At 39.6% G+C, this 17,664-nt stretch overlaps 1 protein-coding gene across 8 annotated transcripts in view; it reads right to left on the bottom strand.

The window, feature by feature from the left end:
- Nucleotides 1-17,664, bottom strand: part of LOC124553804 (zinc finger protein 83-like) — a 123,100-nt gene that overhangs the window by 79,966 nt on the left and 25,470 nt on the right. Inside the window, exon 2 of one of the 8 annotated variants that reach the window (XM_047127787.1) lies at nucleotides 14,964-15,024. The exons of 6 other annotated variants lie outside the window; for them this stretch is intronic. Coding sequence is in view for 1 of the 2 variants with exons in the window: in XM_047127785.1 (XP_046983741.1) it covers nucleotides 15,640-15,657 (18 nt within the window). In the remaining variant the exon portion in view is untranslated. Of the gene's footprint in view, nucleotides 1-14,963; nucleotides 15,025-15,639; nucleotides 15,774-17,664 lie in introns of those variants that run through there. One more of the 8 variants, XM_047127785.1, reaches the window with a different exon arrangement.

The following is a 17,664-nucleotide window of genomic DNA, read 5'->3' as shown; positions in this document are numbered from 1 at the left end:
TATTCCTGGTGTCAGTTGTCTCTTGCATCAGTTAGCTCAAGATTTGTTGACAGTTAAGTGCTTTACTGTGTTCAGTGCATACTCGTAGTCAAAGATGGAATGTTACTTGTCATGAAAGTTGGCAAAAGGCATTTAATGTATGGTGCAGCAGGATGTAGTGCCCATAAAGCAGCATGAGTGTACACAGAACATTTTCCCAATAGACATCATCCTAATTGGAAGAAGTTTATTTCCATGGATATCAACTTATGAAGACATGGTTATTCACGCCACAGGGAAACCAGTCACGGTTCCTGCCAAAGAGATGTCTAAACAACAGACTTAGCAAAGATGTTGTTGGATCACATAGCTGACCACCCAGCAACAAGCATCTGTCATCTTGCCTGCGAAACACACACTTTGAAGGATAAAGTGTGGAGAGTACCGGTGAACAGGTATTACACCCCTATCATAAATAACGTGCACAAGCACTGGAACCAACACATTTTGAGCCCCGTATTCACTTCTGTCAATGGATTAGTCCCCGCAGTGCTGTAGTTCCAAGCTTCATACAGTTTGAGTTGTTCACAGATGAGGACTTATTGACCCATCATGGTGTTTCCACCGATCACAACAGCCACGTCTGAAGTGAGGACAATCCCCACGCCACCCACATCAGTGGCCACCAGCAATGATTTTCTGTCAATATATGGGTGGGCACTGTCCAACATCACCTAATAGGACCTAGTTTGTTGCCTTTCCACTTGACTGGCCCAAACTTTCCTGTTGTTGCAGTGAGATTTGTTGCCACAGTTCATTGAGACTGTACCCTTTGCTACCTGTGAACGGATGTGGTTTCAATTTGGTGGTGCACTGGCTCACATCGATATTAATGTCTCTGAGCACCTGAACAATGTGTACCTTCACCACTGGATTCGAAGGGGCTACCCTGTCCCACAGCCAGCGTGATCGCCCGATCTCACATCTCTAAACTTTTTCTTCTGGGGCTATATCAAGATGTTGGTGTATGAAAGCACTGTAGAAATAGATGAACACCTGCTTATTAGGATCCAAGCTGTGTGTCTCCTAGTACAAGAGACACCAGGGATCTTTGAGAGAGTGCGGCAGAACTTTACGTGCCATTACCGTGCATGTGTTGACACTGCTGGCCATCACTTTGAACAATTACAACGAGCTAAGATATTGTTCTGCAGTGTACGCTGTATATGCCCACAACAAAATAAATATCCATTTCCAACCATTGGTTCCCAGTCTCAATACAGTTGATTGTAGACCCACTGTTCCAATCTGACCCAAAAGGTTTGAGACACCCTGTAGACATGGGTCTTCTTATGATGTTTCTACACATCACTAACTACTGCTCAGAATCTTATCAGTTCCCAGTTTTGTACAACCATTTAGTGACTGTCATTGCAGTTTGAGACTATCTGTTTACACGGTTCTGCAGCTCAAGGCATAAAATACCAGCCCTGCCAGTCTTGGTAATAAGCTTTGTCCATAACTGACACTACATTCACTTTTCTATAGGTTGCATCATAAGTCTAAATGACAGATATAGATACAAGAAAGTATAAAATTGAAAAAAAGTTAATGCAATAGAGGAAATGCCATTCAGTGTGATTGCACATTAGTTCACTTCTGTATAGATTACTCAAAGGAACACGCAGGTAACTGGGCCAACGAAGCATTCAAAGAAGTCAGAAAACGGTGCTAGTGGCTACCATTTTAAAAAATGTTAGTCTCACTGGTGCATACAACTACTGACCTACATTGCTAATGGTCATCTGTTGTGAAATAACCCAACACATTTCATGCTCATGTCAGATTATCTTCTTGAAAAGAAAGTATCCTGCTTGCAGGAACCAATATGGATTTTACAGCAAAATGTGTTAATATAAGCTCTCTTCATGCATCCATGACCACCAGGAGTCCATGCTTAGTAGTAGCTCAGATGACACCACATTTCCTGACTCTAGAAGGTATAAAAAACTGCTGAGTGGGATCGGATACCCACTAAAGTGATTAAAACAATATGTGGCATAATAGCACCTCCCCTATCTAAAATATTCAACCAGTCTTTTGAACAGGAATGATTTTACGATGTTTTTAAGCATGCCAAAGTCAGACCTTTGTTCAAGAAAGGGTCGAGGAAAGACATGGGAAACTATCAGCATATTTTTATTGATCCAGCCCTGACAAAATTGCAACAGAAAGTAGCTGCAAAACAGATCAAAAATTTTACTGTAAAATATGATCTTATTACAAGTAACCACTTTGGATTACAAACCAGGAAAAAACACTCTGGATGCAGTGACTAACTTTATTAAAAAGATAGGCAAATCACTGAGTCAGAGGAGTGTAGTTGCAGGTATCTTCTATGATCTCACAAAAGCATTTGACTCCATGAACCATGTGTGGCTTATCTACAAATTAGACAAATATGAGATTAAGGACTATTTTCTAAATTGGCTAACGTCATAGTTACACAACAGAAAACAAAGGGTAACTATTGCCTCAGATGCAGTGGATTATTAATCTAAATGGAATACAGTATCACAAGGTGTGCCTCAAGAGTCCATTTTGGGGCCAATCGTGTTCCTATTCTATGTAAATGACTTACCTTTAAATATAAATTCCCCATCAGTTCTGCTTGCAGATGATACTTCTATTTTAATTGAAGATGATGATGCAGAAAAAAATTCTGAGATCTGTAATAAGGACACTGGATACCTTAGTAAACTGGTTCCAGTTAAATGGGTTGACACTTAATATTGCAAAACCCAATTGTTACATTTCAAAACCAAACATTCGAAATGTGTGGAACTTCAAATCTGTCATTAGGTATGGGATATTTTTCTGGGGGAATCTTGAATACTGAAACTGCAAACGAAAATTGTCCAATACATGTGTACTGCACAGCAGAGACTTGTTGCCCATTATTTCAGAAACTGCAAATCCTCACCGTTCTCTCCATATACATCTATGAAATTATAATCTTCCTACACAGCAGGCAAAAGTTATTTGAGGAGAATTATTTTAACCATACACATAACACAAGAAACAAAAATAATTTTATGCTACCCACACACAAGTTGAAATTATATGCACATACACCACAGCATATGGTGATGACAATATACAACAAATTAATGGGCAAAAACATATTTAATATGAAGCCAGAAATTTGAAAAATGATTCAAATGGCTCTGAGCACTATGGGACTTTACTTCTGAGGTCATCAGTCGCCTAAAACTTAGAGCTAGTTAAACCTAACTAACCTAAGGACGTGACACACATCCATGCCCGAGGCAGGATTCGAACCTGCGACCGTAGTGGTCGCTCGGCTCCAGACTGTAGCGCCTAGAACCACACGGCCACTCCGGCTGGCCAGAGAAATTTGAAAAACAAAGCTACAGCATATTCTGTGGGAGAAATGCTACTATTCAACAGAAGAATTCACAGAGGGTGAAATGATCATTTGAGCAAGGGGCAATTAAGTGTTAGATTTTATTGTATGTATGCATGTATGTATAACAAAATTGTATTATTATTATCATGCTGTCAGTTAACATCAGCTGTTCTTTGTTTATGGGGAAATTTTACCACAATTTGACATGGCTCCTGTAACTGAATCAACAGATTTAGATTATGTACATTATGAGACAAATAAACCACAATTCACAATTCAGTACATTTCTGCACTGTCATCTAGTGAACAAAATGGAAGCTTCTCGAAAACTGGAACAGGTCTGTCACTGAACTGAAGATATCCCAGTAAACAGAACCGAGTAAGTCATCCTCAACTTGGAGAGATCATCAGATGCCAAATGGCTGATGCAAAGATCAAAATTACTGTCAATTCATTATCATTCTGCAACATCATATGAACCATTAAATAATGTCAAAAGACCCTTGAAAACTTTTCTATTCCAAGGGAAGTTGCAAAGTGAGGAAATTTTAGCAGAATGTAAGAAGACCTGCAAAGGATCAACACCTGGTTTAAAGAGTGGCTGAGCTGTCTTTCAAAATACAGAAATGGCAATATGAGGAAATAGCCCTCTATTTTTAAAGTAAATCACTGGCAAAATACCACTGGAAATAATCACAAATGTAAAATACTAAAAGGTCCATAGCCACAGACACTTAATCATGTATTATGTGGTGTTGCTATCTGGCAACAAACCATATATTTATGTATAGTGTTATAAGCACGATGTTGCCATCTGGCACAGACACGGTCTGGCTGGATTGAGCTAGGCTGTGGTTAGCACAATTATGTTGCTGAAGTCTGAGTGGGCGTAAACATGCGTGACAGCAGCTGAAAGAGTGAATTATTTCTGCCTCTTAGTTCATATCTAGTTAAATTTTTAAGGTAAATAGAATGATGCTTAGCGACAGCAGAGATTATGTTTCCATATCCCTGTAAGTGACTGATTAATAATTAATCAATATTTTCAGTTCATTGTCATACACCAATAAATCTAAGACATTTTTAAATCAAAATTTCTATGATCAGCCGGTTACCCACAGATATTTTTTTTTCAATAGAATTGGTTTCCTAAAGAAAACCCATTGAACAGAGGGTTAAGATGGAACCACCACTACAAGAATACACTACAAGAATCCTCAGAGCACCAATATAAACCTTAGTTTGCGTGACAAGATGGCTTAATACACATGCTTCAAAGTGTGGTTTCTTGGAAGGATATCTGTGTTGAGCTAACATTTTACACAGGAAGCTATAAACCTGAGCAATTTATCATCATCATCAACAACAACAACACTATCCAGTCAAAAAAATATCTTACCCTACTATTTCTCTAATGACTTATTCTATGAAGTCTTTAAACATTTTGGAAATGCTTTCTCCCTATCCACTTCACTCCTCAGTGCAGACATGTAAGCAGTAGTGAAAGCATACAGGCATTTAGCTAATAGTTACAAATGACATATACTGTTTTTATTACAACCATATTGTAAAGTACATACAAATAGACTTCCTACATTCACTTTTCCCCAAACTCACTAGAGCACATTAGGTGAACCTGGATCTAAGAGCCTCATTGCATACAGTGAAACCACAAATTGGTAGTAGTGGAACACTAAAGTCTAGCCAAGAGAAAGCTGAAGCAGTCATGCTAAGTAGAAATAGACAAGAATGCTACGGCTTACAAATAAAAATGTGACAAGAATGAAATTTTCACTCTGCAGTTGAGCCTGCACTGATAGGAAACTTCCTGGCAGATTAAAACTATGTGCCAGACCAAGACTTGAACTCAGGACCTTTGCCTTTCTCGGGCAAGAGCTCTACCACTTGAGCTACCCAAGCACAACTCACAACCCAGCGTCACACTCACAACCCAGCCTCACAGCTTCAATTCTGCCAGTACTTCGTCTCCTACCTTCCAAATGTCACAGAAGCTCTTCTGCGAACCTTGTACAACTAGCAGAATTGAAACTGTGAGGACAGGTCGTGAGTCGTGCTTGGGCAGCTCAAGTGGTAGAGCACTTGCCCGCGAAAGGCAAAGGTCCCGACTTCGAGTCTCGGTCCGGCGCCAGTTTTAATCTGCCAGGAAGTTTCAAAAATGTGCCGCTCTGAAAGTGTCCACCTCATGTATTTCTGGAATTACACAGTGACATAAGTGGAGGGAGACTATCAGGCCTGGAACACTGACCTACAAATAACATTCAAAATTAAGACTCACTACAGCAACTATTTTGTGCTACAGCAGTGAAAACTGAGAAGTGTTCATCAACAGGTGTAACTAGCAGTGACAATACTTGGATGTTGTTAAAAACCCCATATCAGTATGGTGTGTGAATCGGAGAGGTTCTAATTGTATGCCTGTAATGGTCATTCACATACCTGTTTCATTGCCTCTCCTAATTAATAAGGCTAGGGAGATGAGAAGGAAATGTTGCTGAGTGACAGAATTATGTTACAAGTGGGGAATTAACTGTGTTCTAACTGTTTTGAAAACTGTCACATTAAGAATAAAATCCTACCATGCAGTAGTCTGGCACACTTACAAGGGAACCTCCCCATCGCACCCCCCTCAGATTCAGTTATAAGTTGACAGTGGATAGGCTATGAAAAACTGAACACAGATCAATCGAGAAAACAGGAAGAAGTTGTGTGGAACTATGAAAAAATAAGCAAAATATACAAACTGAGTAGTCCATGTGCAAGTTAGGCAACATCAAGGAGAGTGTGAGCTCAGGAGCGTCGTGGTCCCGTGGTTAGCGTGAGCAGCTGCGGAATGAGAGGTCCATGGTTCAAGTCTTCTCTCGGCTGAAAAGTTTACTTTCTCTATTTTTGCAAAGTTATGATCTGTCCGTTCATTCATTGACGTCTCTGTTCACTGTAATAAGTTTAGTGTCTGTGTTTTGCGACCGCACCGCAAAACTCTGAGATTAGTAGACGAAAGGACGTGCCTCTCCAACGGGAACCGAAAACATTTGATCGCAAGGTCATAGGTCAACCGATTCCTCCACAGGAAAACACGTCTGATATATTCTATACAACACTGGTGACGGCATGTGCGTCACATGACAGCAATATGTTGTCAACCCACCTAACTTGTACACTTGGCGAATGGGTAAAAAGATTCTTCTACCTTGCCCAATTTAGGTTTTCTTGTGGATGTGACAATCACTCCCAAAAAAGTGATGAAAACATAAGTGTTTGTCACATAAACTGAAAAAAAAGTTAAAACTTTTCACCTGAGGGAAGGTTTGAACCAAGGACCCATCGTTGCGCAGCTGCTCGCGCTAACCACAGGACCACGGCACTCCTGCACTTGCGCTTTCCTTATTGTTGCCTATCTAGCACATGGACTACTCAGTTTGTATATTTTGCTTATTTTTTCATAGTTCCACACAACTTCTTCCTGTTTCCTCAATTGATATGTGTTCAGTTTTACAAGGCCTATCCACTGTGCCAACTTATAACTAAATCTGAGGGGGGTGCGATGGGGAGGTTCCCTTGTTAGAAGAATATGCAGTGGCAGCAAGACAACTATGGATTGGCAGCTAAGGTGCATCTGGACACCACTGCCGGCATTGAAGAAATGCTTTACCTGTAGTCATTATCTACATCTACATCTACATGGATACTCTGCAAATCACATTCAAGTGCCTGGCAGAGGGTTCATCAAACCACCTTCACAATTCTCTATTATTCCAATCTCGTATAGCGCGTGGAAAGAATGAACACCTGTATCTTTCCATACGAGCTCTGATTTCCCTTATTTTATTGTGGTGATTGTTCCTCCCTATGTAGGTTGGTGTCAACAAAATATTTTCGCATTGGGAGAAGAAAGTTGGTGATTAGAATTTTGTGAGAAGATTCAGTCGCAACAAAAAACACCTTTCTTTTAATGATTTCCAGCCAAAATTTTGTATCATTTCTGTGACACACTCTCCCATATTTCGTGATAATACAAAACGTGCTGCCTTTCCTTGAACTTTTTCGATGTACTCCATCAGTCCTATCTGGTAAGGATCCCACACTGCACAGCAGTATTCTAAAAGAGGACGGAGAAGCGTAGTGTAGGCAGTCTCCTTAGTAGGTCTGTTACATTTTCTAAGTGTCCTGCCAATAAAACGCAGTCTTTGGTTAGCCTTCCCCACAACATTTTCTGTGTGTTCCTTCCAATTTAAGTTGTTCGTAATTGTAATTCCTAGGTATTTAGTTGAATTTACGGCTTTTAGATTAGACTGATTTATCATGTGTCCAAAGTTTAATGAGTTCCTTTCAGCACTCATGTGAATGACCTCACACTTTTCGTTATTTAGGGCTAATTGTCACTTTTTGCACCATTCAGATATCTTTTTAAAACCATTTTGCAGTTTGTTTTGATCTTCTGATGACTTTATTAGTCGATAAACGACAGCATCATCTGCAAACAACTGAAGACGGCTGCACAGATTGTCTCCAAAATCATTTGTATAGATAAGGAACAGCAAAGGGCCTATAACACTACTTTGGAGAATGCCAGAAATCACTTCTGTTTTACTCAATGACTTTCCATCAACTACTATGAACCGTGACCTCTCCGACAGGAAATCACAAATCCAGTCACATAACTGAGACGATATTCCATAAGCACGCAATTTCACTATGAACCACTTGTGTGGTATAGTGTCAAAAGCCTTCTGGAAATCCATAAATATGGAATCGATCTGAAGTCCCTTGTCAACAGCACTCAAACCCATGTTGACTGTGTGTCAATAAACCATTTTCTTCGAGGTAATTCACAATGTTCGAACACAATATATGTTCTAAAATCCTGCTGTATATTGATGTTAACGATATGGGCCTGTAGTTTAGTGGATTACTCCCACTACCTTTCTGGAATACTGGTGTAACCTGTGCAACTTTCCAGTCTTTGGGAACAGATCTTTCGTCGAGTGAACGGTTGTATATGATTGTTAAGCATGGAGCTAATGCATTACCATACTCCGAAAGGAACCTAACTGGTATACAGTCTGGATAAGAAGACTTGCTTTTATTAAGTGATTTAAGTTGCTTCACTACTCCGAGGATATTTACTTCTACGTTACTCATGTTGGCAGCTGTTCTCAATTCGAATTCTGGAATATTTACTTCATATTCTTTTGTGAAGGCATTATATTGTATACCTGACAGTCTGATGTATTGCTCTATGTTGACGCAGGCTACATTATCTACTTAACTGAATGTTAAATGGAACTGAATATCTGAAAATAGTTAGGGAACGCAAAGTGCATTATACAAGGTCTGTTCAAAAAATTCAGGCACATTTGTAATTCAGCACCAATGGTGTGTTGGAGTGAAATGCGGTTGGCGGCCCTGCATATGCCTGTGTTTAATGTGTAACTGCTGGAAGTTTCATTGCTGTATGTATGTTAGTTATTGTTCAGTGGAGTATTGAGTAGAACATTGTGTTGCACAGTTTGTGAATTTTGAGAAGGCAGAGTTAGAGGAGCAACACATCTGCATTGAATTTTACGCGAAACTCAAGAAAACCTTTACAGAGACACACCAAATGATGCAGGAATCCTATGGTGATGTGTGCTTCAGCCATAATCAGTGTGACAAATGGTTTAAAAATGCCCAGACAGAAGTTAAAGCTGATCCTTGTTCAGGCTGCCCTTCAACATCTACCGACGACACTCGTGAGGAGCATCAACAAAATTGTGCCAGTCAAAGACTGAACGTCTGAGATTGCATAAGAATGTGATATATCAGTTGGATCATGTCATGGAAGCCTGACACAGCATCTTGGAATACATCATGTTGCTGCCAAGTTCGTCGCACGGATCATGAGTCAAGACCAGAAAGATCTTCACCTCACAATCTGTGAACAGCTTTTGTATCGTGCAAATGAGATTGAGATTTTCCTTACCAGAATCATAACTTTTGATGAGATGTGGATCTACGATTATAATGTTGAGACCAAGATTCAGTCTTCACACTGGGTCCACGAAGGTTCTCTGAGACCAAAAAAAAGCTCAAAAGGTCAGGTCAAATTTGAAAGTCCTGCTGATAGTTTTCTTTGACGTTGAAGGATTAGTTCATCATGAATTTGTGCCACTGGGGAAAACTGTTAATTGATGGTACTACCAAGGTGTGTTGCAGAGCCTGTGAGAAGGAAACAACCTGAAATGTGGTGAGACAATTCATGGCTCTTACATATCGATAACACACATGCACATTCATTCGTGTTGGTGTGTGACTACTGCACAAAAAATAAAATCACTGTGCTGCCTCATCCTCCAAACTTTCCCGAACTTGTCGCTGTGGGCTTTTCTTATTTACAAAGTTGAAAACCCCAATGAAAGGACGAAGAATTGCAATGATAGACAAGGTAAAAGGAAATTCAGAGATGGCGTTCTGCACGATCCAGCAAGACTGCTTGCAAAAGTGGAAACGGATATGGGAGCAGTGTATCAATTCCAGAGGAAAGTATTTCAAAGGGGGGCATACACAATAAGTAGTAAATGGTAAGCATAGAAAAATTCTGTGTACAAAGTTCCATAACTTTTTGACCAGACCTCGTCCATATATGGAAAAGTTTCAGAATATAGACAAATTTATGTTTTACCTAACAATATTTTGTGGTTCTCATTGGTAGATTGAAGTTAGCCAAGTGTGACTGCTGAAGGGCAATAATTCTGCAAACTTCTATTTAATGTGAAGAATATTACATGAACTGGAGTACTAGAAATTCTTTTGCCATAGCTCAGACTTTTATGTAACAATGAAGTCAGATATTCAAGCATGGTTTGAAAAGTTCTCAGAATCACCACAAGAGGACAGCACTAGCACAACAAGTTGTTCATGTGATACTCATTAGACTGTTGCCTGTAAGCACGTGCTACATCATTGCTCTTGGAAGAGAGCTGTGGTGGCGACATGGCTCTGTTGTTCCCGCATAGTGATTTGTGAAAGGGGGGGGGGGGGAGAATAGAGATTCGAGCAGTGATTAACTACTTCGTAAAGAAAGGTATGAAAGCAAAGGAGGACATTCATGGCAATTTCCTGAATACACTGGGGGACTCTGCTCCTTCATATTCAACTGTTGCCAAGGGGACAAATGAATTTAAATTTGGGCAGGAGAGCTCAGATGAAGATCCGCGCAGTGGTCAGCCAAGATTGTCACTACTCCAGAAACCATTGCAAAAGTGCACAAAATGGTCATGGAGGAGCACCAATTGAAAGTGAGTGAAATTGCTCACGCTTGCCAGATGTCATCTGAAAAGGTATATCACATTTTAACTGAATAATTAGAAATGAAAAAAAATTATCTGCAAGATGGGTGCCATGTCTCTTACATGGGATCAAAACTGCATGTTGCGGCCATGGAAAAATTATACGAATTAAGGTGTGAATTGTGGCCACACCCACCTTATTCACCTGATACAGCTACGTCCAACTTCCATCTCTTCTGAAAACTGAAAATTTTTCTCGGTGGACGAATATTCACTTCAAATGAAGAATGACAGCCGGAGTTGACAACTATTTTGTAGGCCTGGAGGAAACTCATTTTCGAGATGGGATCAAGGCCTGGAACATTGTTGGGCCCAGTGCATACAAGGAAACTACATTGAAAAATAAAAAAAAGTTTCAGTGATGTAAGTACTTTTTTTCTATTCTTTTCCAAGAACTTTTCAAACCACCCTTGTAACTAGAGCTATAAATAGACAATTTCCCTTGTGTATCCATTGTAGATTTTGAATATTAGGCTCCATGTTGACGGACATTTCACCTGGATCAGAACTGAATTATTTTTTGAGGACACAGGAAATAGGAGTGAGGGAACTGATATGCAGTTAATTAAACTCAGCCCACAAACACCAGAAATGCCACACTAGCAATCCTGCCAGGATCTTACTGACATTAGATTGATATCACAAACTGTAATGGATGAGCATGGTGATCAGTGGCAGTATGAGGAGTTCAACCTGTATGTGAGACAGTGGATGTGCTACTCAGCTTGTGGCGTCGCAACTAGTGCGCGATCGCCCATTTGTCTATGAAAAGCTTCACTTCAGAATGTATGTGGGCTGCAATGTAAGCCGGTGGAGTATTATACGATCAGTAATGGACGAGTTGTGTCCAACAGACTGACGTCACGACCACCTGTTGCAGCTGCACGTGTGAAAGCAGTGAAGTAGCGCTGGCAGGCCACTTACACTATACGAAACTAAAAATATTAATAACTAATAAAGGAATAACCTGAGGAACATCATATTTGATGTACAACCTTCTGTTGTGAAAACAAATAATATGTCAAAGTCTGAGATCAAAAATAGTTGTATTTTGGAAGTTAGTAAAATTCCACAAAAAAAACGTAATTTTCCAACAGTCAAGAATTTAAATAAATACAGTGATGTAATAGTGCACCTTCAGTGACTATGTACGATGATCTGATAACACTTTCAGTGTTCATATATAAATTTGGAAAGTTTTAGTTTCAGAAAATCTCTGTGACTTTTCTATAATAATAATTCCAGGAATTCTAAGTAAATGTGTGTATTGTGTGTTAGGGTACGTATGAATCAGAATGCGTGTGTGAGAGTATGTGGGACATTCAGCATTATTAAAAATCAGTCATGTAATTCTCTACAGGAACTGGCAAGCGTTCCAACTCTGTAACGTGGGAACGAATCCACTAGTGGTTCCCCTACTAGTGAATGTCGGATGTCCAAGTATGTATGCTTATGTATAAGACAGCCAGAACATTCACGACTACATAATAAATTTCCAGATATAGAGTAAAGCTTATAGTTCATTTTGTTTTGTTTATTTAATTAGATAGTTTTGTGTTACTTAATTTGATGACGTCAATGAGCCTAGAGAAGTGATTGGTGCTTGCTAGATTTTGGCGCGAGCCGCGTCCTAAAAGTGAGTTCTCATTGGTCGTAAGTGCTGACAGCCAATGAGAAGCGAGATGGTTGGCTGCCTAGCAAGGAGATATAGTTTTGAGTGTGGGAGAGTGAGAGGGGTGTTGCGAGCTAGCTTTGATTGGAGGCGGTTATGCTGGATGTGACTTTCCGCATTATGTGTAAGATGAAGTCTTGGGATGACTTCCGTGTTATGGTCCAGTGTTAATGGTATCTGGTAGTGACCAGAAACTGTTTATGAAAACTTTAGAGTGTTGTGATAATTCGTTCCGACGAAAATTGCGAGTGAACTTTGAATTATATAGTGTGGCGGTACTGAGTATATTCTTACTGAGTACTTTTACTAAACACAACCACTGAATATCGTGAGCAGAAGTAATTGGCTGATCATTGACTGTGTTACAAGTAATTGGTTTCGGACTTTGGGAAGGTAAAAGTTCTGGCTGTTTTTAGGTATGATGATAACTGTGAGCAGAAACTTTAGTAATTTCGTAATGTGTGCTGATGATCTTGCTTAACGGCAATAAAGATCTATTGAAGGTTTAAATTAGAACTTCATGTTTAAAGTACGAGTGACATCCCCTTTCCGAATCATTTCTTTAAAATACATAGACAATTTTCAGCAAATTTTACTTATAGCGGCCTCCGGCGTGTAGCTATGAGGTTACAGTTTCCTCAACACTGCTTTTCTGTGATCTCATAAGTAGTTGCAGTCAGGAGTTTACGTGCGAAGATCTACCGCTGTAAAGAGGTAGGTGAACAAAAATTATAAAAGAAATTGTATTGCAGCAGCAACGTAATAATCCGTCACAATTGGTGCATCGCACGCACACGTGTAAAAAATCCGATGCAAGCTCATCTCTACATCAAGTGTGGCTCAGTTCCTCTCTCACTGCATCCACTGGAACTCTTAGCAAGTTTGGAGTGGAGTTCACAGTGCCAGCTGCCCAGATAAAGGTGCGTGGTTCAACGGTGCTGACTTCGAGGCGGCGGGACTGTTGCCCTTGCAGAGCACACAGTGAGAACACTAGCTAGCTAGCTTGCTTTGTTGAGGCTGTCCAAACAACGTCGTGCTGTCTCTGGTGCATTCAGAACCTACCATGAGGGGACACAGTACTCGCTCTAATTCTTGTCAGGTGAGGCACTGACACTTGTTGCCAGAAGCAAGTGGTGGCTTCCCACTCTGAACCCTATGTGCGAGGGATCTTCCAATAACTTGTTCGGCTGTTTTGCAATCGAGGAGGCCACATGTATATGACAGACTGTGAAGGAGATTAAAAGGAGGATTTGTTTCCTTTGTTTGACAAAATAGAAAGTTTTCTAAAAAGATCAGGAACTGTAGAAAGTTACAGTAACAAAACTGTAATTGACAAGGTATGTGTGGGATGAAATGACGAGGAATCTAGTACATATGGTAGTGAGTCATGAAATGAAAAAATACCAAGTTGGGTATAGCGTATATTGTTCAAATATGACTAATCACAAGCTTACAACTGAAAATTAATATCAGAAATGAGAGCTAATCTTGATAAATTCAATTATGATTATAATGAATTAAAATCTAAATTTATTAAATTAGAAGATAAGTTAATTATATGGAATTAAAATTGATATACAATTTCGTACTAGTGAATTAAGAAATAAAATTAGAAAATAGTCAATTAAGAAAAGATATTAAAACTGATATTAGTCAATTACAACATGATGTTGAAATGACTGGGCTGGAGGTAATAAATAAAACTCGAGATAATTTTGTAAAACGTAAGGAAAGAGACAGAGGATTTATATGTAGCTTGTAAGAAAGTGCATAGTTTCAGTGTTGACACCACTAATGCTATGGCTGATTTGAGAAAAGAACAAGCTGAAGACATCTGTTCACTCAGAGATGAAATTTTAAAACAAAAGATTCATGTGGGGCAGCATGCAAGAATCAATCAGTAGTAACTGAAAATTTACCTAATAATTTACGTCAAATGAAGTCTGGAGTGACTGAGTAGGTAGAGGAAATAGAAAATAAGTGTGTAATGCAAACTGATAAGCTCAAATCCTGTGTAGGAACCAATTTTAGTAAAACTCAAGGAACACAATAAGAATTAACAAAAGGGTAAAGATATTGGAACCTGCTATACCTTATCTAACTAAACAAGGGATTAGAAAGCAACTGAATCAAGTTAGGAAACACATTTTAAATTAAATTATTGTAGTTAAAGATACCACCTTAGAGGTAGAGGAATTAAAACTACACAATTTTGTTCCCTACAGTTTAGCTGGGCATTTGCATCCTGTAATATTTTTGAAGTCATTCCAGGATGTATTCCCAAAAGGATGGACTGAGGAATGGAAAATTATATTTGCTGTAGATTATTTATAAGAGGTGTTGCAGCACACTTGGGATTTATATTTCATGAATTACAAGCAGCTTTCGAGAACCAATTTTGGACGGAGGGTACTGTAAGTAAGATAAGCTTAGATCTAGGGGAAATTAACTGTGTGCTAATTGTTTTGGAAACTGTTGTATTAGGAATGATATGTGATCACAGTAGTCTGGAGTGCTAGGGAAAGATGTACCTGACCTTAGTGATGTGGGCGGTGATAATGGACAAGAAGCCAAGGAACAACCAGGTATCACTGCTTCTGTAAAAGAAATATTTTAAATGCTCTGTACCCATTAGTCACTGTATTGTATAATCAACACACTGAATAACAAAAACATCACAAGGTTCATTATATGCTTGGATCCTACCAAGTAACAAAATCACATCACAGAGGGTTTATATGTAGCTTGTAAAAAGGTGCATTGTTTCAGTGTTGACACCACTAATGCTATGACTAACTTGAGAAAAGAACAAGCTGAAGCCATCTATTTACTGAGAGATGAAATTTTAAAACAAAAGATTCATGTGAGGTAGCATGCAAGAATCAATCATTAATTACTGAAATTTTATGTAATAATTTAATTCAAGTGAAGTCTGAAGTGACTGAGTAGGTAGAGGAAATAGAAAATAAGTGTGGAACGCAAACCAGTTATCTCAAATTTTATGTAGAAACCAGTTCTTTAACAGAAGCAGTGATGTCTGGTTGTTCCTCACCTGCTCGTCCATTACCACCGCCCACACCGCTAAAGCTAAGCACTTCTGGAATAGAGCATGGATACTAGATTACTACTAGTGCCTGTCTAGTTTTAAAAAACTCACAATTCATGTTTCTTTCACTTGAATGTGCCTATTAGATTTATGATTAGCCAATGACCTTTTTATCAACCCACATCTAAAAAGGACACTGATGTGGTTGTTATGTTATTCTAAGCTGCAACCAGTCCAAATATTTGATCTGTAACTTTCTTTATACTGAAGTCAGACACTGAGAATACTGCGGGGTCTTCCTGAAACAGCAAAAGTAAGATATCATAAACAATGTGTTATCTCGGATAGAGTGTTGTCGTCAGATGTACAAGTAGTTTCGGGTGTGCCCTAGGGAAATGTGTTCGGACCCTTGGTGTTCATGTTGTATATTAAGGACCTTGCAGACAATATTAATAGTAACTTCAGGCTTTTTGCAGATGATGCAGTTACATCTAATTAAGTACTATCTGAGAGAAGCTGCATAAATATTCAGTCAGATATCAATAAAATTTCAAAGTGGTATAGAGATTGGCAACTTACTTTAAATGTTCAGAAATGTAAAATTGTGCACTTCACAAAGTGAAAAAAATGTAGTATCCTATGACTGTAATATCAATGAGCCACTTGCTGGAATCTTACTAACACCTGGGTGTATCATTTCGTAGGGATATGAAATGGAATGATCGCATAGGTTCAGTCATGGGTAAAGCAGGTGGTAGACTTTGGTTCATTGGTAGAACACAGGGGAAGTGCAATCAATCTACAAAGGAGGCTGCTTACAAATCACTCGGGAACTGGTTCTAGAATACTGCTCAAGTGTGTGGGACCTGTACCAGATAGACCTAACATGGGATATTTAACATGTACAGAGAAGGGCACCACAAATGGTCACAGGTTTGTGAGAGTGTGTCAGAGAGATACTGAAGGAACTGAACTGGAAGACTCTTGAAGACAAATGTAAACTATCCTGAGAAAGGCTATTGACAATGTTTCAAGAACCAGCTTTAAATGATTACTCTACGAATATACAGCAACTCCCAATGTATCGCTCACACAGGGACCATGAAGATAAAATTAGAATAATTACTGCATGTAGAAAGGCATTCAGATAATCATTCTTCCAAAGCTCCATACATGAATGGAACAGGAAACAATCCTAATAACTGGTACAATGGGACCTACCCTCTGCCATACACCTCATGGTGGATTGAAGAGTATAGATGTAGATAGACACTCATGCCCATAAGTTAAGGATAATGCTGATACATGGTGAAACAATGCTCTCGTGGGCAGTTTGCGGGTTTAAATCACCTCGGGGTATGACCATGTGGTGCATTTGAGCTGCGGTCGTCGCACGGTGGGGCTGGCAGCTGTCCACATACACAGAGTTTTTTTTTTTTTTTTTTTTTTTTTTTTTTTTTGGGGGGCGCAAAACTGCTATGGTCATTAGCACCCGGTCCGTGACTTAGGAAACAGTAAAAAACCGAAAATGGAAACCAGCAGCAATGGGAACGAAAGTCATAAAATTGGAGAAACTAAAAGCAGAAGGAAGGCTTAAAAATCCACTACAGAAAGGGGTTGGTTGTCCCCAAAAAAAGCTTCAAATGACTGACGTCATTTCACTGGCACTAATAAATTTGAGAACGCGGTCAGCTGAGCGCGTGTCATCTGCTAAAATCGACGATATATCAGGCGATAGCTGTAGACGGGAGCATAACGGATTAAAATAGGGGCACTCAATTAAAAGGTGTCTTACCGTCCACAGCTGAGAGCAGTGGGGACAGAGTGGGGGAGGATTGCCGCTTAAAAGATGTCGATGGCTAAAAAGACAGTGCCCTATCCGGAGTCTAGTTAAAATTACCTCCTTCCGACGACGCGTTTGGGAGGAAGCGGTCCAAGCACAAGGAAGAGCTTTCACGTCCCGCAATTTATTATGGGGAAGTGTTGACCAATGCGCGTGCCATAAATGAACAACACGACGACATAAAACGCTCCGTAGATCGGCAAAGGGAATCGATTGAATAGCTGGCCGAAGAAGAGAGACTGCAGCCTTGACTGCAATATCGGCCGCCTCATTTCCACAGATACCAACGTGTCCCGGGAGCCAGAGGAACGCCACCGAGACGCCCCCCAGGTGGAGCAAGTGCAGACA

Source organism: Schistocerca americana, chromosome 11, assembly GCF_021461395.2.
Source record: "Schistocerca americana isolate TAMUIC-IGC-003095 chromosome 11, iqSchAmer2.1, whole genome shotgun sequence".
Classification (NCBI taxonomy): domain Eukaryota; kingdom Metazoa; phylum Arthropoda; class Insecta; order Orthoptera; family Acrididae; genus Schistocerca; species Schistocerca americana.
Note: the sequence above shows the minus strand (reverse complement) of the source record. Positions and strands in the feature narration are given on the sequence as shown.